General features: G+C 39.0%; 1 protein-coding gene and 5 non-coding genes across 6 annotated transcripts; all 6 read right to left on the reverse strand.

Annotated features, from left to right (window-relative positions):
* Nucleotides 1–285: 285 nt before the first annotated feature.
* On the reverse strand, nt 286–358 carry TRNAM-CAU. Its single transcript has one exon. It is a non-coding gene; the product is annotated as a tRNA-Met (tRNA).
* Nucleotides 359–1,563: 1,205 nt separating this feature from the next.
* Nucleotides 1,564–1,636, reverse strand: TRNAM-CAU. The gene has a single exon. It is a non-coding gene; the product is annotated as a tRNA-Met (tRNA).
* Nucleotides 1,637–2,835: 1,199 nt separating this feature from the next.
* On the reverse strand, nt 2,836–2,908 carry TRNAM-CAU. The gene has a single exon. It is a non-coding gene; the product is annotated as a tRNA-Met (tRNA).
* A 1,209-nt stretch (nt 2,909–4,117) lies between these two features.
* On the reverse strand, nt 4,118–4,190 carry TRNAM-CAU. The gene has a single exon. It is a non-coding gene; the product is annotated as a tRNA-Met (tRNA).
* Nucleotides 4,191–5,015: 825 nt separating this feature from the next.
* On the reverse strand, nt 5,016–5,088 carry TRNAM-CAU. The gene has a single exon. It is a non-coding gene; the product is annotated as a tRNA-Met (tRNA).
* Nucleotides 5,089–7,428: 2,340 nt separating this feature from the next.
* Nucleotides 7,429–9,509, reverse strand: LOC121409396. The gene is made up of 2 exons (XM_041601332.1): nt 9,279–9,509; nt 7,429–7,686 (listed from the first exon to the last, which is right to left on the reverse strand). The coding sequence occupies exons 1-2, from the start codon at nt 9,421–9,423 to the stop codon at nt 7,439–7,441; spliced, it is 393 nt and encodes a 130-aa protein (XP_041457266.1). The 5' UTR covers nt 9,424–9,509; the 3' UTR covers nt 7,429–7,438.
* Nucleotides 9,510–27,040: the final 17,531 nt, after the last annotated feature.

Consider the following 27,040-nt stretch of genomic DNA (forward strand, 5'->3'; position numbering starts at 1 on the left):
ATAGTCCCCTAATAAATAGTTCCATAAAATTAGAATAATTGGGGTTATATTTTTTATGAACAGCGTTAATCTATTCCTCCATTTCTTTCTCCCCATCTCGTTTTTTCTCACATGAAGCAACTTTCAAGTACTATAGACCCAAAATGCAAACACATGTGATATACCAAAGTAACGTACAAAGCAATTCATTTTAAAGGAAACTCCTAATAAAATATTATTGTTACGATTAATGATGATTTTTCTACAGTTGCTGACCAAAATGAAGTTATAAAAATGTTAGCAGCCTGCCCCGTGTGAGGATCGAACTCACGACCTTCAGATTATGAGACTGACGCGCTGCCTACTGCGCTAACGAGGCCGCTGAAAGTAATGCAAACTTTCAGTCATTTGCAAATAAATAAAATCATCTTCACTCGTCACTATTTACAATAAAATGCACTAAGAAATAGGGTTGCAAGAAAGGTGTAACTTTGCGGGAAAAGGTGCAGAGCAACTAATCGAGTATAGTTGCAACTTTGACTCACCACTGCGCCTGCCCAGGCCCGCGGCTGGCGGCAGGGTGCAAGTTTGAACCCCCTGTATAGTCTAAGATGCTGTCGCAAAGTTTAACCTGCTCGGCAATAAAAAAAGACAATTTTTTTTGTTTACGTGTGCGTTCCAGTGTGCATCTTGTATACGTGTATAATGACAGTAAAATTGTGTTTTTCAATTGCAAAATTGAGCCTAAATTATGTCGCAGAAACCTTATAGGATCTGGGAACACAGAATACGTAGAAATCGTAGGTGTTGAGGGGTTAGTTAAATTAAAAAAATGCACAATTCGCATGTTTTACGAACATGTTACGATTGTCACGATTGTTTTGGGGAAAATTAATTGTAAGAAAAATTGTCTAAACATGATTTTTAGTTTTATTTTGGGAATCCGGTTGTTTGGCAAAGATTATAATTTCGGTAACTGTTTTATCAAACTTTTTAGAAATATTTGAATATGGGGTACCAGCCATTTTGCTTAGGTGTGTGTTTTAAAGCTTTAGTCAAACCCATTCCACGTGATCCACCATTTCCTATCTGAGCAAATTGATTATTTTGAAATAAAATGTAGAGTTAGAATGGATTAAGGCAATGTTAACCAATCCCAATTTTACAGTTTTATATAAGGCTGATGTGAAACCCCCCCCCCCTCAGCTGTGTAAGTTACTGGATATGGTCTTTCGAAAAAGCTCATTTGTAGACTACTTTATACTTTGCATGACTGAACATATTTAACTTCCTGAGTTACCGATGACTTTTCAATCACTCCATAATGTAAAAAAAAAGAAAATTATTGAATAGTTGTCTTTCAGATTAATCTATTAATTCATTCCAGTATCGGGGGTACCAGTGATGACGTCATAGTGGCGGTGAGGAGGGCAGAGGGCGGGTTTGGTTACAAACTGATGTAAAGATGGTTTGAAAACGAAGTTATCAGTTGCAACGTCATATGCGTGCAGTTTTCTAATATGCATTGTTCAGAAAAAGACCAAGAGTTGCGACCAAAATTCAATTAAAAAAATGGTAGCAGCCTGCCTCGTGTGAGGATCGAACTCACGACCTTCAGATTATGAGACTGACGCGCTGCCTACTGCGCTAACGAGGCCGCTGAAGGTAATAAAAACTTTCAGTCATTTGCAAATAGATAAAATCATCTTCACTATTTACAATGAAATGCACTAAGAAATAGGGTTGCAAGAAAGGTGCAACTTTGCGGGAAAAGGTGCAGAGCAACTAATCGAGTATAGTTGCAACTTTGACTCACCACTGCGCCTGCCCAGGCCCGCGGCTGGCGGCAGGGTGCAAGTTTGAACCCCCTGTATAGTCTAAGATGCTGTCGCAAAGTTTAACCTGCTCGGCAATAAAAAAATAATTTTTTTTGTTTACGTGCGCGTTCCAGTGTGCATCTTGTATACGTGTATAATGACAGTAAAATTGTGTTTTTCAATTGCAAAATTGAGCCTAAATTATGTCGCAGAAACCTTATAGGATCTGGGAACACAGAATACGTAGAAATCGTAGGTGTTGAGGGGTTAGTTAAATTAAAAAAATGCACAATTCGCATGTTTTACGAACATGTTACGATTGTCACGATTGTTTTGGGGAAAATTAATTGTAAGAAAAATTGTCTAAACATGATTTTTAGTTTTATTTTGGGAATCCGGTTGTTTGGCAAAGATTATAATTTCGGTAACTGTTTTATCAAACTTTTTAGAAATATTTGAATATGGGGTACCAGCCATTTTGCTTAGGTGTGTGTTTTAAAGCTTTAGTCAAACCCATTCCACGTGATCCACCATTTCCTATCTGAGCAAATTGATTATTTTGAAATAAAATGTAGAGTTAGAATGGATTAAGGCAATGTTAACCAATCCCAATTTTACAGTTTCATATAAGGCTGATGTGAAACTCCCCCCCCCCCCTCAGCTGTGTAAGTTACTGGATATGGTCTTTCGAAAAAGCTCATTTGTAGACTACTTTATACTTTGCATGACTGAACATATTTAACTTCCTGAGTTACCGATGACTGTTCAATCACTCCATAATGTAAAAAAAAGAAAATTATTGAATAGTTGTCTTTCAGATTAATCTATTAATTCATTCCAGTATCGGGGGTACCAGTGATGACGTCATAGTGGCGGTGAGGAGGGCAGAGGGCGGGTTTGGTTACAAACTGATGTAAAGATGGTTTGAAAACGAAGTTATCAGTTGCAACGTCATATGCGTGCAGTTTTCTAATATGCATTGTTCAGAAAAAGACCAAGAGTTGCGACCAAAATTCAATTAAAAAAAATGGTAGCAGCCTGCCCCGTGTGAGGATCGAACTCACGACCTTCAGATTATGAGACTGACGCGCTGCCTACTGCGCTAACGAGGCCGCTGAAAGTAATGCAAACTTTCAGTCATTTGCAAATAAATAAAATCATCTTCACTCGTCACTATTTACAATAAAATGCACTAAGAAATAGGGTTGCAAGAAAGGTGCAACTTTGCGGGAAAAGGTGCAGAGCAACTAATCGAGTATAGTTGCAACTTTGACTCACCACTGCGCCTGCCCAGGCCCGCGGCTGGCGGCAGGGTGCAAGTTTGAACCCCCTGTATAGTCTAAGATGCTGTCGCAAAGTTTAACCTGCTCGGCAATAAAAAAAGACAATTTTTTTTGTTTACGTGTGCGTTCCAGTGTGCATCTTGTATACGTGTATAATAATGACAGTAAAATTGTGTTTTTCAATTGCAAAATTGAGCCTAAATTATGTCGCAGAAACCTTATAGGATCTGGGAACACAGAATACGTAGAAATCGTAGGTGTTGAGGGGTTAGTTAAATTAAAAAAATGCACAATTCGCATGTTTTACGAACATGTTACGATTGCCACGATTGTTTTGGGGAAAATTAATTGTAAGCAAAATTGTCTAAACATGATTTTTAGTTTTATTTTGGGAATCCGGTTTTTCGGCAAAGATTATAATTTCGGTAACTGTTTTATCAAACTTTTTAGAAATATTTGAATATGGGGTACCAGCCATTTTGCTTAGGTGTGTGTTTTAAAGCTTTAGTCAAACCCATTCCACGTGATCCACCATTTCCTATCTGAGCAAATTGATTATTTTGAAATAAAATGTAGAGTTAGAATGGATTAAGGCAATGTTAACCAATCCCAATTTTACAGTTTTATATAAGGCTGATGTGAAACTCCCCCCCCCCTCAGCTGTGTAAGTTACTGGATATGGTCTTTCGAAAAAGCTCATTTGTAGACTACTTTATACTTTGCATGACTGAACATATTTAACTTCCTGAGTTACCGATGACTTTTCAATCACTCCATAATGTAAAAAAAAAGAAAATTATTGAATAGTTGTCTTTCAGATTAATCTATTAATTCATTCCAGTATCGGGGGTACCAGTGATGACGTCATAGTGGCGGTGAGGAGGGCAGAGGGCGGGTTTGGTTACAAACTGATGTAAAGATGGTTTGAAAACGAAGTTATCAGTTGCAACGTCATATGCGTGCAGTTTTCTAATATGCATTGTTCAGAAAAAGACCAAGAGTTGCGACCAAAATTCAATTAAAAAAATGGTAGCAGCCTGCCTCGTGTGAGGATCGAACTCACGACCTTCAGATTATGAGACTGACGCGCTGCCTACTGCGCTAACGAGGCCGCTGAAAGTAATGCAAACTTTCAGTCATTTGCAAATAGATAAAATCATCTTCACTATTTACAATAAAATGCACTAAGAAATAGGGTTGCAAGAAAGGTGTAACTTTGCGGGAAAAGGTGCAGAGCAACTAATCGAGTATAGTTGCAACTTTGACTCACCACTGCGCCTGCCCAGGCCCGCGGCTGGCGGCAGGGTGCAAGTTTGAACCCCCTGTATAGTCTAAGATGCTGTCGCAAAGTTTAACCTGCTCGGCAATAAAAAAAGACAATTTTTTTTTTGTTTACGTGTGCGTTCCAGTGTGCATCTTGTATACGTGTATAATGACAGTAAAATTGTGTTTTTCAATTGCAAAATTGAGCCTAAATTATGTCGCAGAAACCTTATAGGATCTGGGAACACAGAATACGTAGAAATCGTAGGTGTTGAGGGGTTAGTTAAATTAAAAAAATGCACAATTCGCATGTTTTACGAACATGTTACGATTGTCACGATTGTTTTGGGGAAAATTAATTGTAAGAAAAATTGTCTAAACATGATTTTTAGTTTTATTTTGGGAATCCGTTTGTTGTAAAAAAAAAGAAAATTATTGAATAGTTGTCTTTCAGATTAATCTATTAATTCATTCCAGTATCGGGGTACCAGTGATGACGTCATAGTGGCGGTGAGGAGGGCAGAGGGCGGGTTTGGTTACAAACTGATGTAAAGATGGTTTGAAATCGAAGTTATCAGTTGCAACGTCATATGCGTGCAGTTTTCTAATATGCATTGTTCAGAAAAAGACAAAGACTTGCGACCAAAATTCAATTTAAAAAATGGTAGCAGCCTGCCTCGTGTGAGGATCGAACTCACGACCTTCAGATTATGAGACTGACGCGCTGCCTACTGCGCTAACGAGGCCGCTGAAGGTAATAAAAACTTTTAAAAAACAGTATCGTATAAAAATCAATCTGAGTTTCGCTGGCTATTTGTTTTGAGATTATTGGATATATAGGCGCTGTCACACCTTGGCGTTTTAGACAGCGTATGCCCGACGTATGAGGAATTTGGCGAATACGCTGGCGTACGTCGAATACGTTACGGGTAAGTTTTGCATACGTTGAGAGTACGCTAAAACACGCTGGTATACGTCGTCATACGGCGAGGTCGTCGAAAAGTTTTGTGCAAGCACAAAATTTTTCGACGTATGCCAGCGTATGGCTCATACGTCCCGCATACGCGGGTCATAAGTTGTAGGCAAGTTACGCGATCGTTGATACACGTTGACACGCGTTAGTCGAGCGGCAGCATTTTTTTAGGCTACGACACGTGTTCGTCAGCTGCCGCGCGCTATGCGTAAAGGTGGTGTCACACCTTGGCGTTTTAGACAGCGTATGCCCGACGTATCAAAATTTCTCTAAAACGTCAGCATACGCTGAACTTTGATTTTTTTTTTAACTCTGGGCGTATACTTAGCGTATTCATAACGAGTTGGACGTATACACAACGTATTAGTAACTTATATCGAACGCTTCGTTAACTATTTCCAACGAATGCTTAGCGTATTGCTGGCGTACACAACTTATGCCCCACGATAGCCTAACTTACGCATAGCGCGCGGCAGCGTATCGCTGACGAACACGTGTCATAGCCTATAAAAAGGCTGCCCTCGACTATTCAAATCATAACCGCACGATACATCACCGTATCAACACCACCGCCATGCCGAAGAAAACTCCTGTGAACCCCACCTTTGTATACCAATTCCTATAAACGTTGTCAATACGCCATTATACGGTACCTGTAAGTTATAAACACGTTCAGTAAGTTTTGTGGTCATCCGGAGCACGTCTTCATACGTCAATATACGTTGGAGTTAAGTTACACATACGTTCAAAGCACGTTACTCATAGGTTAGAAGTAAGTTTTAGGGTATGCTGGACATTATCTCGACGTACATCGACTTATGAGTAACTTACGAGTAACGTGTGTCAACGTGTATCAACGATCGCGTAACTTGCCTACAACTTATGGCCCGCGTATGCGGGACGTAGAGCCATACGCTGGCATACGTCGAAAAATTTTGTGCTTGCACAAAATTTTTCGACGACCTCGCCGTATGACGACGTATACCAGCGTGTTTTAGCGTACTCTTAACGTATGCAAAACTTACCCGTAACGTATTCGACGTACGCCAGCGTATTCGCCAAATTCCTCATACATGTACGTCGGGCATACGCTGTCTAAAACGCCAAGGTGTGACAGCGCCTTAAGTTAGGCTATCGTAGGGCATAAGTTGTGTACGCCAGCAATACGCTAAGCATTCGTTGGAATACGTTACTTATAAGTTAACGAAGCGTTCGATATAAGTTACTAATACGTTATGTGTACGTCCAACTCGTTATGAATACGTTAAGTATACGCCCAGAGTTGAAAAAAAAACAACAAAGTTCAGCGTATGCCGACGTTTTAGAGAAATTTTGATACGTCGGGCATACGCTGTCTAAAACGCCAAGGTGTGACAGCGCCTTTTGAAAGAGCATGCTCCAGTGAAACGAAACCGAAGATAAATGAATGAAGCAAAATAATCCCAACTAAACTAAAGTGGATAATACCTTGTGGTACAGAGCAAAACATAAGGAAAACGAACTCTAGCATTTTGAAAGATCACTGAAGAGTCAATTTGAATTGAACACTTTTCCTTTCATCTATCTCTTATCGGGTTTTTTCTTTCCTCTAAACACACGATTCCAACGGTGCTGTTGATCTCCGATCTTACCGGAGGAAGAACACATTCTAAATGAAAATGTTAATAACCTTACCTTAACAAAAGCAAAGGTGCCCAGGCAGCCGCTTCAAACTGTATCAACAACTTAACAAAACACTACTACTCGAAAACACCAAGAGGAATATATTAGCCAGCTCAAGACATAAGCTCGCTCATCGAACATAAAAGTATCATTGCCACGAATGATGACTTTGACTGCTTCACCTTTGTCGATTACCCCCCACCCACCCACCCACCCACCCATTCCTTTCATGAAGTGTAGGTATATCCACCACCGAAAATTTGCTCGCATGATTTCAAAATTGCCACCTCAATGAAATACTGGATCCATCCCTGATGGTTATAACCCCAAATTTAGGCTAGTCAGTGGAATCACTGGACCTAAGCTCCATTTCTTTTCTTTTCATTTATGAATTTAGTTAATTATTTAATTATTATTGATTCTTTTGAGGGGAGAGGGTGAGTTATATCAGAGTACATCAATCATTCAATCAGGAGGTAATGGCGAAATCCTTGGGCTTCGACATTCGTCCAATCTCTGCTGTTCGCTATGACGCATCTTCTGTCTACACTTTGGTAGGCAAACGATACACACTCTGGATGAAATAAACAGAGAGACGCACACCGAATAGGAGTCCCTGCTGTGACGTCATCGATGACAGATTCGAGAATAGGTATGCTGTTTCCGAGTTTCATTTTGAATCGTTGTTGATTCCGAGTTACCGACATATCTACAAAGAAAAACCCCAAAAACATTTCAATTACATTATCAGCGTATGATTTTTTTTCTGCGAAAGCTGAGGTGATAAAAACATTTTGAAATCGTTATTTCCACTGCTTCAGAATAACACAATTTATTAACAATTAAATCATGAACGGTATATTTCAATTAACTCGTTTTTTTAATTTTAATATTCGTTGAAAAGGGATAAGGAGCGATAGATTTGTGTTTTTTTTCTGCTTTTCGCGAGAAAGCGAAACAAGCGAAAAAAATGCTTGTTTTATTTATTCAGAAAATGATATCATAGTTCTTTCTCACTGAATCCTTTCAATTTCTTCCTTTTTCTCGATTTTCTTTTTGCTCGTATGGAGTTTAGGAGGGGGGGGGGGGTCAGTGCCTCCATTCCCTCAGTCTACACACCAATGTTCACATGGTGTAAATATCATTCTATTACCAATGTAAACTAATTTTCGCTGCTTTATTTCTCACCTGCATAGCAGAGTGAGACTACAGGCGCCGATTTTCCGACGGCGACGGCGGCGGCGTCAACACCAAACCTTAACCGAATGTAAAGTTTTTGAAATGTCATCATAACTTAAAAATAATGAACCTAGTTCATGAAATTTAGACAAAATGTTAATCAAGTATTACTGAACATTCTGCTTGAGTTTCAGGTCACATGACTAAGGTCAAAGGTCATTTAGGCTCAATGAACTTTGGCCAAATTGGGGGTATTAGTTGAAATACCATCATAATATTGAAAGTTTTTTGTCCAGTTCATACAACTTGGACATAAGAGTAATCAAGTATCACTGAACATCCTGTGCGAATTTCAGGTCACATGACCAAGGTTAAAGATCGATGAACTTTGGTCATAATGCGAGTATCTGTTGAAATGCCATCATAACTTTGAAAATTTATGAATATGTTTAATGAAACTTGGACATAAGAGTAATCAAGTATCTTTGAACATCCCGTCCGAGTTTCAGGTCACATGAACAAGGTCAAAGGTCATTTAAGGTCAATGAACTTTGTTCATGTTGGGGGTATTTGTTGAATTACTATCATAATTCTGTAAGTATATTGGTCTAGTTCATAAAACTTGGCCATAAGAGTCATCAAGTATCACTGAACATCTCATGCGAATTTCAGGTCACATGACTTAAGTCAAGGTCATTGAAATTTGACCATTTTAGAGGTACAATGTAATTGTTAGATCGCTGTCATAACTTTCGAAGTTTATAGATACAGTGCATTGAAATGTGGATATAGGGGTAATCAAGTATCATTGACATGTTTTGGGTCACATGATCAAGGTCAAATGTCAATGAACGAAGTATTGCATCATTATATATGAATGGTGTATTTTGTGAATAATTATTTTATAGTGGTTTTCAAAGTCAGCACTGTTGCTATATTGAATCGCGTGATGTAGGTGAGACTGCCAGAGGCGTTCCACTTGTTTATGGTTAGAAGACGAAGTATAGTTTAGACAAAGATGGGATGAGACCAAACGGAAAGTAAACAAAGTGGGTGCAGACCAAGAGGCAATTCACCATTAACAAATTTGGACAACTTTTTTTTCAAATGATAATCTGTTACCTCTTCTCTCGCAGATATAACCTTGAGCTGTACCGCATCCAAAAGCATCCCATCTTGTGCCCTTCTTGAATCTCCTTATAAGGAGACATCCAGTACCATAGTTGAGATTACCAAGTTTAGAATATACTAGTGGTTCTCCACTCATCCAACCGAAATCAGATTTCTCGCTGCCGGGAAGACGTCGGGTCAAACCGATCCAGTAGCTTTCGGTTTTGTTATACGCGTACGCTGTATGGTCTGCAGCGAGAATAAGTTTGTGAGAAAAACGAGAGAAACACGGAAGCGTACAAACTGTTCGTTTTGTTTTTATAAATATTTTCATTAATATTCAACAGAATATAATGGAATAGACAGGGTCGTGTGGTCTAGTGGTTAGAGCATTGGACTCATGATCGAAAGGTTATGAGTTCGAATCCCCGCTCAGCCATTATCTCCACTTTAACAACAAATGCTCGAGAGTAATTTCTGTCGTCTATAACGGTCAGCAAACTATGACAGATTGACAGACGTAAAAAAAGTTTCATATATATTTGGTTATAAGAAGCAACAGCTTGCCGATTCCTTCGGGAGTTACCTCAACATAAACAAAAATAAGTATTTATGTCAAAACTGAAGTGTTGAGATTGAAAATAAAATACATCCGAGTTTCATTAGCGAATATTTGTACGCTATACAAATGGGTCTACGGATATTGTGGGTAGCGATAAAAAATTCATAAAATTTTCTAAATCTTACCGAGACATAAAAATCATAACTTTGAAAGAAACATCATAATTTAGGAAATCCTTACAAATTCAAAAATTAAGATAATGTTTGTATGAAGTTTATGTACAGTTTGCTTCAATGACTGGAACTATCTCATCATACCACAGGCGATGGTTCGTGTAGGCTCCACTACACTTCACTACCGCTACCCTCCGCTACACCTACCCGAACCATCGGGAATACTCGCTCTCAAAAACCAGTAACAAACTGTGTCACTTTTTTCGTAAGAAAGGCAACACGTCATGTAAAAAGACATTAAGCGTACTCTACACTGACTCACTCCTCGCCCTTTCTTGTAAACGTCTCAACATCGGTGATTTGAAGTTGGTTCGCAGTTCCCTACATGTATAAATTCACTGTCGAATCCAAAATGGCGAACGCAAATTGCGCGCAGGTCATTCGCAACCAACCCCCCTGGACGCGAAGTTGTTTTCCCACCTTGCATCTTCGGAATAAGTGCATGCATGCGCGTGGACAAAATTAATTGTGAATCAGCACAATCAAATTACTGGTTCCCTTACATCATGTACATATGCCTCAGGCTTATATGTTATAGTATCTAGATCCAATTCTTAATCACTTTTCATATTGTCATTAATGAAAATACAAAATGCTAGGCTAAACTAGGGCTACAGCATAAACTGATCTCATATATGGACCTGTCTAGTGCCAAATGCCGAATAATGTCATGGTTATTGGAACTGGTTAAATCCGAACTTTACGTTTACATACGTTAGACGAATGAGCTTAGTAGCCTTGGTTTAATACCCGGGGTTTATCAATAATGTAGTTCTAGTCCGTAGGCATATATAGAACTAGTCGTAGATCTAAATAAATTTAGTTTAGATCTAGTCTATCGTCTCTAGATATTGATAGACTCTGATCTACACTGTATCAGCATTGAACGTATTAACGCCAGGCACAAATTAACGTCATGCCAGTGCACAGAACATGCATGCACGTAAAGCTCGTAAACTGCTTATGTAAACCCCCGGCTAGCATTTACATTCGCAAAGTAACTCTCTTGATTAAAAAATAGATCGATATGTATTTTCTTTACCAGTCAAGTTTTTTAATTTCCCGTACTCAAAATCAACAATCGTTTGTGATACTAGTTCTGTATACGGACTAGACCTATGAAAACAAGCCAGGCTACAAAGCCCATCCGACAATAAATTAAGACACAGTTGCAACTTTGTAGTTGTAGATCAATACTTTTATTAGCCGTAATTAACCATGTTAACCGAAGTGTAGGACAGACGAGTTGTCGCATGACAGACGCAAATGGCGCTATAACACTATAACATCAAATGGCGTAACCACTTTTTCCTTATGTAAACGAAAAGAATTTTGCAATGATCCAAGGCAAAAAGCTTTGTAAAAGTATTGTCAAAATATAAAAGTGTAAACTCGCAAACAACTGCAAAGAAAATACGCAAACATTAGCGCAAAGACATACCCACAGATGGGACATCACACAAAACCGAAAATAATAACCAAAAAAAAACTAAATGCGCAGCATAACTTATCACAAGCACAAAAATGAGCAGCAATTGGTAGTAGGCGAATTAGCTGGAGTGAGAAAAGGTATTCGTTTGGTAAGGTGAGGATCCTGACAGCAATAAACTATCAAATTAGAATCAAAATCTTTAAATAGAGCTGGCTTGCTGTTTTCGTTTGTTTGGTAGCTGAAAAAAAGCTAGACGCATTAAAAAACCCATTAGCATGCATAAGTACACCCAAAAAGTTAAAGCTGCAAAAATGCATAAAAAAAACAAAAGATATACACCAAAAAATAGTGTCCATCAGCAAAAGTCCATCAGTAAAGGGCAAGCTGGACAAGGCACAGGCAATGGGGAGGGGGAAGGGACATAAAAGCAGGCCAAAGTCAATCACAAACGTAGTCGCTAAAATACGAAGGGGGGACACGACGGCGTAAGGGATACCGCCGGCCATTATCGGGGGTATTGATGTCAAGAGGCCCTGAGGGATCTGACTGACCAGAAAGTGAAAGGGGAGGACTAACATCAGGGTGAGAAAGTTCGTGGGGAATATCAGGGGGGTCAGGAGGGGGGCAAGGGACATCCGGCACATCAGTAACGTCAGAGGCATTAGGCAAGCATTGTGAGTCATCCGCCGAGCTGGGACTGGGGAACTCCTCATCACGGTGGTCGTCGTCATCGTCATCAGAAACCCTCGGTCGAGTAGGATGGGAGGTAGGAATCCCTGGGGGGACCTTCAAGCAATCCGAGCGCCGGACACGGTATGACGTAGAACGGAGTTGGCTCCCAACAAACTTGCGGATGTTGCACCAATCGTTGTCGACACTGCAGATAAGGTAGCGAGAACTGGCCTGGGTCTTAGTTCGGTCCGAGCGCAGGTAGACAAGGTCACCAACATGAACAAGAGACTCACCCATCGAAGATAGGCGTTTGGGTGCCTTCGATGCCATACTGGGCCCATGGTTGGAGAGCCGTTTCTCATGTTGATTGGTAATAACGTCCATGTCATGCAACGGAATCTGTTCACTGGTGAATTGGTCACGCTGGGTCCAAAGCTCACGAGCAGAGAGACCAACGCCACGGATACGGCTGTTAAGACGAGCAGTGGCCAGAGCAAGTGCAAGTGGAGTAACAGGACCACCACGGGGATCATCACGAAGCAGCTCATCTTCCAGCTCACGGACAGCCTTCTCAGCGACAGGATTCTTGTTGATGTTCTTGGCACGGCCAACCTCCAAAGTGATGCCCTGACTGCGCAAAGACTCATCGTGTTGTAGAGCAGAAAATCCAGGTGCAGGGTCGGTGCGGACGATAGATGGAGGGCCATCAAGTGGCCTGAGAGGTGTGCATAGCTGAAGGAGGGCTGCGCGAAGAGTCTCCTTGCGTTCATCTGGGATCAAAGCGCTTACAGTGTAAGAAGTGACACTCTCCCTGAGGATGAAAATGAGTTGGCGAGAACGCTTGATGACATCCGCAGCAAAAGACACCCCAATGACACATGGAGGGTCACCTGTAGACTGGGGAGTAGCAACACGAGGAACATTCTGGAGGGAGAGACAGCTATGACATCCGACAGTCACCTGTTGAATTGCTGCATCAAGATCCAGGGCATAGATAAACCGTGTGACAACCTGCTTGAGTTGGTGTGATGTGGGGTGACCAAGTTGAAGATGCAGGGCAGTAAGAATCCCCTGGAGTACATTGCGAGGAATGACGATACACTCCTGCTGTGGCAAGAATGCATGATCCCGGCGGACGACCAGTAATCCATCACGAGCGATGGTGACAACCTGGAGATATCGCTTCACATCACGGATACCTGTCAACTTCTTCGACGGGCAAGTACCCTGAGTAAGGTGGGCATGGGCACGGCGGAGGGCTGGACAATCAGACTGAATCCTACCCCACGCGTGACGAGATGTGAAAGGGAGGCGTATCTTTCCTGAGAGGATGTCAGCAACAGAGGTAAGATGGACAACAGAGTCTTCCATCCGTGAAATGAAAGTACAGATCTGGCATCGAACATCATGGCATGGAGGAGCATTCCTACTCGCAAAGTCAGCTGGGACATTGGTGGAGCCCGCCAGGTGACGTAAGGAAACCTGGTATCTGCTAATGGTGGCCAAAAAGGTAGAAACCCGAGGACTGGCAGAAAACTCACCATGACACAATTTCTCATAAGCCTGAACACAAGGTTTGCTGTCAGTAAGAATGCAGACAGGGTGGTGAGACTGGATGATGTATGGGCTGAAATGCTTGGTGGCAGCAGCGATGGATAGTGCTTCTACTTCACAAGGTAACCATGTGATTTGACGACCACGGAGCTTCGCGCTGAAAAAACCTGCGACGAAAGGCGTCCTGTCTCTCGTGACGTACATGGTTGCGCCAAGACCATGGTTCTTCACGGATCCATCAGTGACAACCCATAGCTGATCAGAAGGCCGGGGAAGAGTAACCGTACGAGTAGACTTGATGCCGGACTGGGCTTTGTTGAAGGCATCATGAAGCTCATCCGTCCAGCAGATGCGGTCTTGAGATTTCATACCTGCAATCGAATCATCCAGGGGGCCCAGATAGGATGCGCAATTTGGGAGAACGCGAGCAAGCATCTTATAGGCTAGTGGTTGTTTTTGGACAGACGGTAGTCTTAGATGGAGACAGGTGAAGACCATTGGAGGCTAGTGCATGTAACACCCTGGACCAGTTATGCAAAAGGGCCTGCCAGGTGTCAGCACCACAGTACAAGTCGTCTGCAAGCTTGACAACAACACCTTCAAACAATAGATCTCCAAGCACTCGACACATCAACTCCTCCAATGCCGTCTCTGATCCCGGCATACCCATAGCACAACGGGTGTAAACCCTGATGCCGCGGAAAGGGGTAGCAACACCACAATACTTCATTGAATCACGAGAGAGAGGTATTTGATAAAAGGCACTTGCAAGATCAGATGCAATAATGTACTTCCACTGACCTATCTTTCTCAGAGTGGAATCAACGTCTGGCAAAACTGAGGGCTGGGGCTTAGAGTAGCGCCCAACATCAGCAAAGGCTGTGACAAGACGAGAGCCGCCATTCGGCTTCTTCACAAGAAACGACGGGTTGACATATTCAACCGTAACACCAATATCCTCAGGGCGTGCAAAGACGCCAAGTTTCTCCAGGTCATCAAACTTACGCTGCAACTCAATAAGCTTCTCTTGGGAATACAAGGGAAGGCGACCCTTGCGTTGTGGGGGCTGAACAGGACCCATGTTCACGACGGCCTTGAATGGACCAGATGCACCATTGTAACCCTTAAATGAAGGGCTAAACGCACAATCATGTACTGCATGAAGAGACTGAAAATCACCCCTTGCCTTTGGGGGGAGGATATTATCAGGATCCACAATAACAGACTGAGAAGGCTGTGATAATGACGGCCCTCCCTGCACCACAGAGGGGAGGGCAGTCTGACTAGGAGGAATTTGCGCAACCTGATCGCCATCTGAGGCAACCACTGGACAAACCTGACAAAGATGTTCATTGCGACGGATAACACAAGGACCGCAAGAGAGGTTTGGGATGCGGATCCTACCAGCAACACTAGAGACAACACCTGGAGTCGGAAAGAATTCTGTGATCATTGGTGTAGGAGGGGAATCTGAGCGAGGCTCTAAGACAAGTGTCTCATCAGCAGAAAACTCAGGAGGTAGGGAAAACTCAAGGAATTCACCTGGCCAAATAGTAGGAGTTTGAGAAGGGGCACGAAGGACAAATGCGCGACGCACTGCATGACCAGCCTTAGGCTTACTACAGGAACCGTAACTGAACACAGTACCATCAGCCAAGGAAATCTCCCTCCTTGCTGGCCTGATGGCCACATCATTCCTTTCCATGAATGGAGTACCAGCCAAAACGTCAACATCAAGGTTCTCAATGACCAATCCTTCAAAATGGAACTCATGATTGCCACGACAAACGGTGAAACGGGTTTCACCACAAACCTGCAGCGGGGAGGACCCATCAGCCTGATGAGCTGACTGGGTGGTGGAGGACACGTTACAACCTAATACTCGGGCCGTAGAAGCACGCATCATATTCCCAGTAGCACCACTGTCGAGGGTGATATGAACAGCATGATGATCATAAAATGCGTCAAAATAAGGAGACTGGCGAACTTGGACACGCAGTGTGGAAGAGGTACCTCCACGGCCAGGGTCTGGTGACAAACAAGTCTCGTCACATGACTCCTGGGGGTCAACCTCACCGTCAAAATCATCGGAACCACCATCATCGAAAATCTTGGCAACCTGCCTGGCCTTAGCCATGTACTGCCGATCGGAGTCTGGAAGGTAAGGACAGACACTCAAAAAATGGTCACTAGGACGGCCAGCCTGAACGCAGAGTGGACAAGATTTGGAAGGCCTGGGACGGAACTTCGCCGGGGTTCGAGACTGAGTACGCTTGGGAGCAGTCTGACTACGACCACGGGGCGGAAAAGCCGCTGTACGCATCGCCCTGGAACATTCAACTGACTCCAAAAGACTAGTAAGAGCCTGAGAAATTTCAGGTTTGAGGGATGCAAGTGTACGTGAACGGAGTTCTGTGCCGTACCTTTGCTTCACCACCTGGGGGAGGTCAGGGTGCAAAAGGCGAAGCCACTGCAGAACAATGAAATTCTCAATGGAAGGCGAAAGTTCTTCATCATCCAAGATGGGATCACCGTGATGGGTAATACCACTACCAACTGTCAACAAATTGTCCTCGACAAAGGCAAGTAATCTCTGATATAAATCTTCTGGCCGCTCATCAGATTCCAGCTTGATCTCGCAAAAATAAAAAAAATGAGCGCCTGTTGCCTGAAAGCCATAGTGAAGTCTAATAGTGGCCCAAATGTCGTTCAAAGAAGTGGAATTGCGGACAATAGAATTTCTAGCAATGACGGGACAAAAGTTAGCAATCTGACCTAGCATAAGATCAAGTAGGTTCGCTTTCTGTTGAGCAGTTTTGCGTAATTCTGAAGGAACAGAGGGATTGTCATCTATGAAACCCCTTGTAGGGTTAGCTTTTGTTTTCTTACCCCATGTTACCGACTCAGAAAGGAAGAAAGCAAAGTTAGGATCAAGATTCAAAGTGTACAAAAGATTCTGCCTCCATCCTTCAAAGGATGTAATGGATTCAATTTTACCCAAGCACCATTGCTTAGGTACTTTCGGCATACTACACGCCATTGTAAGGCTGTGGGACCGACACTACTTACGGCTAGATCTAACCAACTACTCGTTCACGGTAAACTTACTTTTACGGTGCAACCGGCTGTTTTCCTCTCAGCAAAGTCCTTCAAACGTGGCCTCAGAAAAAAATCAGGCGTGAGTGAATCCCAATAGCGGCCAGCACGACAATAAATTAAGACACAGTTGCAACTTCGTAGTTGTAGATCAATACTTTTATTAGCCGTAATTAACCGAAGTGTAGGACAGACGAGTTGTCGCATGACAGACGCAAATGGCGCTATAACACTATAACATCAAATGGCGATCGGTCGTAAAGTTCGGAATTCTAACAAGTTCTAAGTTAAGTTGGTCGATGGCATTAGACAGGTCCATATTTAAGATAAAGTTAATGCGGTAGCCTTGGCTAGCCGTATAGTCTAGCCTAGCACTTTGTCTTGTAATTAATGGCAATTTGATATGGGTTTACAAATTGGATCTAAATATAGATCTAAGCCTGAGACTAATGTACATGATGAGGGTACCAGTAATTTGAAGGTGTTGATTCATTCGTGGTAACGTTAAAGGGATCGTTTAACTTTGTGAGCAGCTGATTAAAAAAATTCTCAAACCGAGACGAAACATGTGTATGAGTGCTTGTATTTGTCCTCAAAACCCTCAAACAGACCACAATATAGGATGAAAAACTCTAATTTAGATACAAGTACCAACTTATTAGCTTGATTTTGGAGAACCGTCTAGAAGACGGGTTCCAGCTTATGACCAGTTTTCTCCAATTCAAAAAGTCTGTTGGCTACATGTATTTTGACTGCCTTCTGTGTGTATCTCCTATACACACGCTATTATTAGATGCACTGTACATTCAGTGTATACCTTATACACACTGTATGTAGGTCATGCTGTGTTCATCTAGAGTTAATATTTTGTAATAGTTTGTATTTTGTATTTTTGACGTTGAATGTTTTTTGATGATATATTTTATATTTATCTTGACATGTATTTTAAACTGCAGGGCGCCTTTGTAAAGCAGTTTTAAGAACTGAACAGGCCTACCCTGCAGTATAAAATAAATAAAACAAAATAAATAAATAATAAATATAAATAAATAATGTGCTGTGTTGCACAGATTCGCTCTATACATAAATTCATTGAAACCAACTCCCAATTATTTTCAAACTTTGGTTTACATCTCTCAGGTTTTAAAATTGATCCTGTATATAATACTTTGAAAAATTTTGGGAAGGTATTTTTACACTATAAGCCTAATGTTTAGCCCATTTTCAAGAACGAAAATGAGAAATTTTGAAATCAGAAAAAAGTGAAATGATCACTTTAACGTGAACGGCGGCAACAATGAATTTTGTAAAGAAAAGTCCTCACGCATGTGTACCCTTATTCCGAAGCGTCCGGAACTGCCGTGGGAAAAAAAATAATTTCTGGTCAGGGGCATGGCTTTACCCCGGAGGTTAGAACCCCCTCCCTCGGACATGTCTGTGGAGAAGACACCTCTACGGATGACATCTCTCCTCCGGGTGTCTCCCACAGTCCCTGGTAAGTTCTCTGAATCTCAATATTGATTAAAATTAATCATAGAAAAACTCACTGGTGATAAAATCGAAAATGAAATTATTTTCGTCTGCAGCCTCAATATAAACAAGATGTGCTCCTTCTCCATGGCAGTAATTCTTGGCGTCATCCCTACTTAGTAAGGCTGTACTCACGAAATAACACGAAGAATTGAATATATCAAGCACGTTGGTACAAACGTTTTCTGCAGTCAGGGAATAGAAAAAAAACTCAAAATATACATTGACGAGGAGAATTTACACTCACTTAAAAAAAAATTGCTAATAAGTCAGCGAAATTCAATAATACATTTAACGGTTTTTCTATACAGTGATAAATGAAAAAAAAAAAGATCAGATTCAAATATCAAATGTATGCATTAGCCACAAGTCATAGGTATCAATAGGGGATAATCAAATTATATCTAAGTAGGTCTCATTTCGCTGGCAGGAAGGGTGTGATTTCCAACCCCCCAAAATTTTACGAGTAATAGCTTCATATCTACTAAAGATAAGATGGGCATATTTTCTATTTCGTGTTATAAGAAAATGGGGGGGGGGGGGGTAGAATACACGCAGGTTCCATGGCCTTACTTATTTTTAAAACCTATTCTGAGTTGAAAATTTCGTCAAATTCCGCTTAAAAGCATATTTTCTAAGATCAAAATAGGGCTTGGCAAAGAGGTTAAGTCGATAATATTATTTAACGTAGTATTTTGCAATATTCATTCATTTGCCTAATACTTGAATATTCTGCTCCTGTTTGGAGCGGAAGTCTCATAATTTTCCAAAGACAACGTTTAGAAAGTATACAAAATTACGCCTTAGAATTTATCTTTATAAACGATTATGATTGTTACACTATTGCTCTTACTATGTCAAAATTACAACAATTAGAAAAACGTCGAAAATTTGAGTGTCGCCTTCCTGAAAAGGACATTGTTATATCCATTTCACTTTGAACAAATCATTCCCCCACGATTGAAAAAAATATACATAATTTACGAAAGACAAGAAAAATATACGAACCAAGATGAAAAAGACTAAGCGTATGTGGAACAGCCCAATTCCTGATCTGATCCGTTTATACAATAAAAACCCTTGAATGATTATGTTTTTCGTATTGTATATTATCACTGTCAGGATTGTTTGTCTTGTTTATTGCCCCTAACTTGCCCTTCCTTTTTTATGCATTTGTCAAATGTTCTTATCAGGATTAATCTGATCCTCCCTAACGGTTTTTCTTTCTTTTTTCCTATCTAACTTCTCTAACTCTAAATTCTTTACTCACCTTCTTTCCAAATATTTTATCGATCGATCATGAATGTAATTTTATTATTTTAATTGTATCATATAAGATAAATGGTATACAGTATATTATCTACTTTGCACACTTGTCATGAACATTGTATTGTAAAATGTAATAAATAAAATGTATACTTGTATCTTTAACTTTGTAATTCACATACATTTCAGTTTGTTAACTGCAATATGTGAAGAATTTTAATGAAATGCCATTTATCTATCTACTTATCACTAATTACTACTTGACTATTTTTTTTTTCTTTGTTCATTACAATGTGACATTATATTTTAAGATATGGATTTTCATCTGCACTAACCCGTTACTCCACCTTCACATAAAGCCCAGTGACCGCGATAGCATTTCTTATCATTCCATCGATACTGTGATTCAGGTCTCAATCGGATGCAGTCTGAACCCGTTTCCAAGCCTCCAACTTCGTCCCAATTGGTAAAGGTCAAAGGTGATCCGTCCATCCAATGCCAGACCTTATTCTTATCTTCCAAACCAATCCAATAACTGATAGTTTTATTTTCAGCGAGCGCGAGTGAACGGATGAATTCATTTTCTTCGATTGATGTGATGTCGACCAATCGGGAACCGCGATTCGAACACGTCATCTGAGCATTATCACGTGATTTCGGAGATAATGACTCTATGTAATAACATGATGAACTCCAGTGTTTGAATCCAGCTGGGCATTTTGCTTAACCATAATTGAGAAAGAAGTAGAATAATGAAAATTAAAGATAAAACATGAGGATTTTATGTAATTCACCTGCCAAAATCTGCCAGCCTGCTCCAAGTTAAATAAGTTCTTTAGGATTAGATATTGCAATTGTCATCAGTACTTGCATAAACATGTCCAAAATATATATCATACAAGGTTTACATAAATTACGTGTATTCTGTTCATGTTTCTTTACCCTTCTAGTTCTATCTGCCATTTTATATGTACTTCTTTAGAGTAAATATTCAATATTAATGATCTTCTTTTTTTACCCCTCATTCGACATAAATGTCTTTTTTGGTATGCTTATTGTTTTCACCTGTAAATTTATTTTTTTCTAACCATCATAATTTTGTATTTCAATTAGAGATGAACGACGAAATGTACCCACCATTGTTAGAATATGGAACAGCCTTACTTGTGTTCAATGCAAAGAAGGCCAGTAGTATCTGCAAATATTTAAATAATTAACAACATTGATACCTTGAACAACTATGAACAACGATGATAATGATTAGAATCAAGAGGATTATGATAGTAGTAATTGTAATAAATGATGGGCATGATGAAGATAATTCTAATATTATAAACTTTTAGAATAGACAAAAAATGCACACAAATTTTGTATAAGCACACCATTTCAATAAACCTTTCTAAAACAAACTGAGAATAAATAAATATGATTTCATTACACAATAAAACTTTACTCACATATGTTTTCATTGTATGAGCAGTCGTCATTTTGTTTGAATCCAGTGATCCAAAGTAGAGATAAAATCACCAAAATGACCGAAGCCTCGATGTATGAAGTGGTCAGACACAATTCGGACTGTATATACCAAGAGAGGATGACCATCATCCTAGTCCCAAGTCTTTTGATTAATATAAATAGCTGCATGATATATAGACCCCCTTTAAGTTATTAAAAAAGTAGTAACAAGTTAGAAAACGTATTACTTGCCATTCGCCATTAGTGAATTAATTAATTGATTAATTAATTAATCAAATAAATGATTGATTAATTAATTAATTAATTATTGGCGAAGCACACCGTTTCCGTTATATACTCCAACCTGAATAGGGTGGTGTAGAATGCTGTGAGGTTCCCTCTTTTATTTTGAAGTGCCTCTTTGCAAAGAGGACTGTGCATCGTAAGAACGCATTTTCATTTTTCAGGGAAAGAGACTTTTAAAATGTATGAACAGAAGTAAAGTTCTAAAATAGGCAATTTTGGTGCTTGTATAATGACTACATTTCAGGGTGCTAAACTCAGCGAGTGAATTAATGGGCACGATGAAATCAGTTGCCCAGTGTGCAGTAACTATGCTCCTAAAGTGATAAATTAATAGAATTTTATTGTTTAGAGTGTAGATTGCTCTTATATTTTTATATCTTTTTTTCAAAAAAGGTCAAAAGAGGCATTCACAATTCATTTTGAAATTAGAGTCCCTTTAAACTCATACGGATTTATGAAACTATTCTGCAAATTCCATTACTGCAAAGTCCATATGCAGTTTGTATCCTACATTAATTAAATCCTGTATGCTGATCGGTCTAAATAGCACCATGTGACCAAACATATTCTCACCTTTTTTTGCCTTGATGTTAAAAAGGAAACGCTTACTGAAGATAATGTTCTCTTCCATGTCCATGACGTCAATGATGGAATAGTGCACTATTCTGTAATTGACGTCACAGATCAATGGCACAGATCATCCAATCTCTCGGGTGCACCGGTCAGCGAGGTGACACTACCGGGCAAGTCTCGTGAACGTGAAGTGACGGCGCAGGCACAAATCCGCGTTAATATTTTTGGGGTTCAGATTAAAAAAGATGAAGTGCATGTACAAGAACTATAGGTTATCAAGATCTATTGTCAAAACTTATTAAATATAGAATATAAAACAATAATACCAGGGGAGTGTTTCATCAACATTTTTGTCCGACAAGTTGTCAGATCTGACATCTTTCTCTGATTCTGATTGGCTGTGAGGCACTGTTACTACGGTAACTGTCGGATAAAATGGGACTTGTCAGATAAAACGTCCGACAAGTCCTTTCATGAAACGCTCCCCAGGCCTTGATTTCAAAAGTAAAGAGGGAAGCCTCGGTTGTAGTGGCAAATTACTATTTTACTAAATACTATTTTACCAAATTCTATTTAGTAATGCCAGTCCAACCTCGTACAAATAATTTCCACCATACCTACTCAAAGCCTTTCATATTTTTCTATCATTTTCTGACATCATGTCTACATTCATACCAGTCTACGCAAGGTGTTTTAACACGAATCGTAATGATCGATTAAATATGCATGCACGATTATTGTATAACTTGAGTTTTATATACAGATTATAAGTGTATTTCCGTAATTCAGCTCATAGAGATTTTGCTGTTATTGTTGTACCCGGATTCTGTTCTGTATTTATCCTTCGTGATTATAATTTGTTGAAGAAATGTGAGCAGATTGATTCTAAGTTTACATTTGAAATTCATATATATTCCTTTTCTTACCATAAAGGGTTTATGCGTAAACTTGAAACAATTATGTTAATGATGTCATGTTATATTTATTTTTACATGTGATATGAGGAAAAAATAAAATATGATTTAAAAAAAAGTATTAGTATGTTTGTGGAAAAACGGCATTTAGTTTATTCGTTACAATGTAATTTTACAATGTAGATGATGTAACATGATATAAATTTATCTTTCCTTCTGAATGACGCAATTTTAGAAATTTTGATATAATGGGACTACGACTACTAGGCTTACCCTCAAGGTGTCTGATCTCTCTATAAAAATATCCAAGCTCCATGTACATGCACGTATATGCGTCGGTATCAATAGCACCCATCCAACACCCCATAATCAACACCCAACTTTTGGTCGAAACAAATGAGCCAATGATAAATTAACCGATCTAATATCATTTAGTTAGAAGCGTCATCCATCTATACATATAGAGGTATACATTATGTTCTTTATGTTTCTTAACATGCGTTTATCTCTCTTGCGATGTAAATCGTCAAATATCTACATAAGTCTTTTTGCCGTTATCGCTTTTTAGTTGTGTGTGTTCCTTTCATATTTTCAAGCAATTAAAAATAAATGAAACCTTAAATACTATTCTCTTAACACGTATAATCATAAAATTTTGGGATGAAACCATCTCATTATGGTAGTTTTGTTTTTATTTTTTCGAAAATGTAATGAGAAGAGGGTTTACTTTAATGTAATACAGCGTTTGTGTCAAAAGTATTTCGTCGGTCATCACTTGTCGATCAATACCCATAGATAGAATCCTTGAGGACTATTTAGTTTGCCGGTAAGTAAATTCATTTTACTACATGTACATGTAGCTGTTGTACAATCAGCAACTTTACGAGTTGAAAGTATACCTGAATAGCTTCATATTTATTATATTGAATTGCTCCTCAATGACGGGTATGACATCATCTCACCCGTATTGCATCTTACATGTCTGAAGGGACTATCCAGTCTTACAAACTTTCAAGTTCTGACAAGATGCTATCCTTGTTGTTAGATGTGCATGTATGTATATATGACTGTGTACAAATTGGGATCTTTGCCGTGATCACCTTTAGTGATTTCCTGTTTCCTTCATTGATAATTATCCTAAATTCGGCTGTACCTTACCGCTACCCAAGATCGGTAAGTGGAATTTAACAAACAAATTAAATAAGCAAATTTCTCGCAAAGAAGACATTGTTTTAATGTATTACCATTATCATCGAGACAAACTTATCATTATTGAATTTTTTAAATGGTATTAAAGTCTGGGGATGATGAATGTGGGTAGAAATGAATGAAAAGGGTAGTGATGGAAATAAGTGATTGGAAATTTAGAGTATAAAGAATTAAAATCTAAGGAGGAGGGGGGATGATGATGTTGATGAAAAAAACAATGTCAGAGGATAAAGAATGGTTTTAAAAACTGAGGATGAATAATGTAAGTGAAAAATAAAGTGAAAATGGTAGTCATGGAAAATGGGAAGAGAAAATGTCAGCGTATAAAAAATGGTGTAAGGGATGCACCATTAGATACTTGGGGGGGGGGGGTGGCCTGGAAGTTTGGGTTGATGCATTTTTTCCTTACTCCATTGAGACAAGGGGGTTTCCTGGCACCTTTCAGATGTTTACCAAGTGGACCAAGTCTTTTTTTGTACTCTGACGGTGAGTCAAGTTTTCTTTTTTCCCCTCATATAGCAAATCAATTTTTTTTTTTTTGGGGGGGGGACCTCCAGCCCTAATGGATATCAAATAGTGCGTCCCTACAGTCCAAGGATGACGAGGAGGATAAAAAGTCCGATTTTTTGTGGAAAATGCAACAAACAAACAGTATTAATACACACAAAGCAATCCCGGTGCAAATGTCCAATACGTGCGTACACCTCGCAAAACCATCGAGGTGCAAGTTAGCTCTTATGCGACAGTTCTTGTCTGTTGTACACCCTTGTACTCGTTTCGTGCACCCCACCCGTCTTGCTGCTAGACGTATATAGAATAGATAAAGTTTATTTGTGATCGAAGATTACCCGAAATAACAATGCTCCAACGTATTTCACTTTGCCTAAGTGAAGTAATTTTTTAAAATTTTTAATATTTATGTGATGATAATTGTTTCAAAAACACATTTAATTACGTATACATTTGGAGAAACAAATAGAGCTATAGTTGAACCACATAAGCACACAAGTAAAAAAAAAAGAATCGGATCATAGACCTTATCCGCTCTCTGCCCTTCTCGCTGGCATAGCGGGAAGAATCTTGACTACAAATAAAGCAACGTGAGTTCGAGTCCCAAAACAAAGTGATTCTTTATTCTATTCTTAGAAATCGCGAATCCTAAAGAAAAAAATTTTGGGTTAATTTATAGCCCCCATGGTAAAATATATTTATTTTGTGAAGACCTCGAAACATGTCTCCAGACTGTCAAAAAAGAAGAGGAACAAATATATTTAATGGCTGAATTCAGTATTGACCTATCATCTCATACTAATGAACACGAGATATTCCTACACACTATGCATTCATTTGGATAGTATCCCCATATAGATAAACCGACCAGAATTGACAATCATTCCTCAACACTTATTGACAACATTTTTTTCAAACATATTAAACAGAAAAACTACCAGTTGGTTAATAGTATCTGACAAATCTGATCATTTACCGGTCTTTATATCATGCGAAAACGATATTGTAAAAATACACCGAATTTGATAATGTATATATAAAAGAATCACCTAATAATATTAAATCATTTAAAAGTGATCTTGCAAGTGAAGAATGGTTGTGCGTTTTTCACGAGTGTAATTCAAATATAGCATGCAAACATTTCAACAAAAAATTACAGACATACTACGAAAAAATTCCCCTCTGGTATCACTTGTCAAAAAAAGGGAAGCTAAAATGCCATGGATTACAAATACGATTCAACGATCCATAAATGCCCGAAATAAGCTATACAAAGCATATCTAAAGAACCCTTCTATTGAAAATAAGAATAAATATAAAACTTATAGACATAGACTAACGAATATAATTTGAGCTGCTAGCTAATCTTTCTATTCCCAGAAACTCATTAGAGTTAAATAAAATATGAAAGCCACATAATTTCACGGTTCATGATGCAACATAGATTCGGAAGATGTAGCTGATACTTTTAATTCATTTTTTTTTGCTAACATAGGACCCTCATTTGCAAACCAACTTCACAGACCTAATTAAAATTATGCAATGTTCCTTCCCACACCCACAGATTTTTCGTTATTCTTTAAACCCACAAATTTTTAGGAATTAATTGAAATAACTAAACATTTCAAATCCAGCAAATCTCAAGGGCACGATAGAATAAGCGCTTTCCTTCTTAAACACATCATACATTATATTTCATCTCCTTTGAGTCACATATTTAATCTATCGATCAGCACCGGCCAATATCACGATTCCCTAAAAATTGCAAAGGCAAATCCCGTTTAAAAAATCCACATGAAAAACTGATTACAAGCCAATATCTATTCTTCACAGCATATCCAAAATATTATAGAAAATCGTTTACAGCAGACTTCGGACGTTCCAAGATGCATTACATTTTCAAAATTGAAACCAATATGGATTCAGGAAAGGACATTCAACAGACCAAGCTTTAGTACATATATACGATAAAATTACAAATGCAATGGCAAACAAAGAACATTCATAGTAGGAGTATTATGGACCTAAGCAAAGCCTTTGATACTCTCGACCACCAAATTTTACTTTTTAAACTTGAAAATTATGGAGTGAGAGGAATTGCATTATCATAGTTTGAGTTATTTATCAGATAAAAACAATATGTAATTCACAATAATATTGCTTCTAACCTTCAATCAATAATGTGTGGAGTACCTCAGGGGTCAATATTGGGCCCCTTGCTTTTATTAATATATATTAATGATTTGACTTATGTAACACCTTTGTTATCATTTGTATTATTTGCAGATGACACAAACATCTTTGCTGACATAATGGTTTAGAAACTCTAGTAGATACAATAAATCGTGAATTGCCAAAACTACATGTATATTGTTTTAGTGTAATACGCTTTCACTTAATATAGATAAAACAAACTTTATGTATTTCAAACATACAAATTCAAAGATTTTTTAATTTCACAA

The sequence above is a fragment of the Lytechinus variegatus genome, chromosome 2 (assembly GCF_018143015.1).
Source record: "Lytechinus variegatus isolate NC3 chromosome 2, Lvar_3.0, whole genome shotgun sequence".
In the NCBI taxonomy this organism is placed as follows: domain Eukaryota; kingdom Metazoa; phylum Echinodermata; class Echinoidea; order Temnopleuroida; family Toxopneustidae; genus Lytechinus; species Lytechinus variegatus.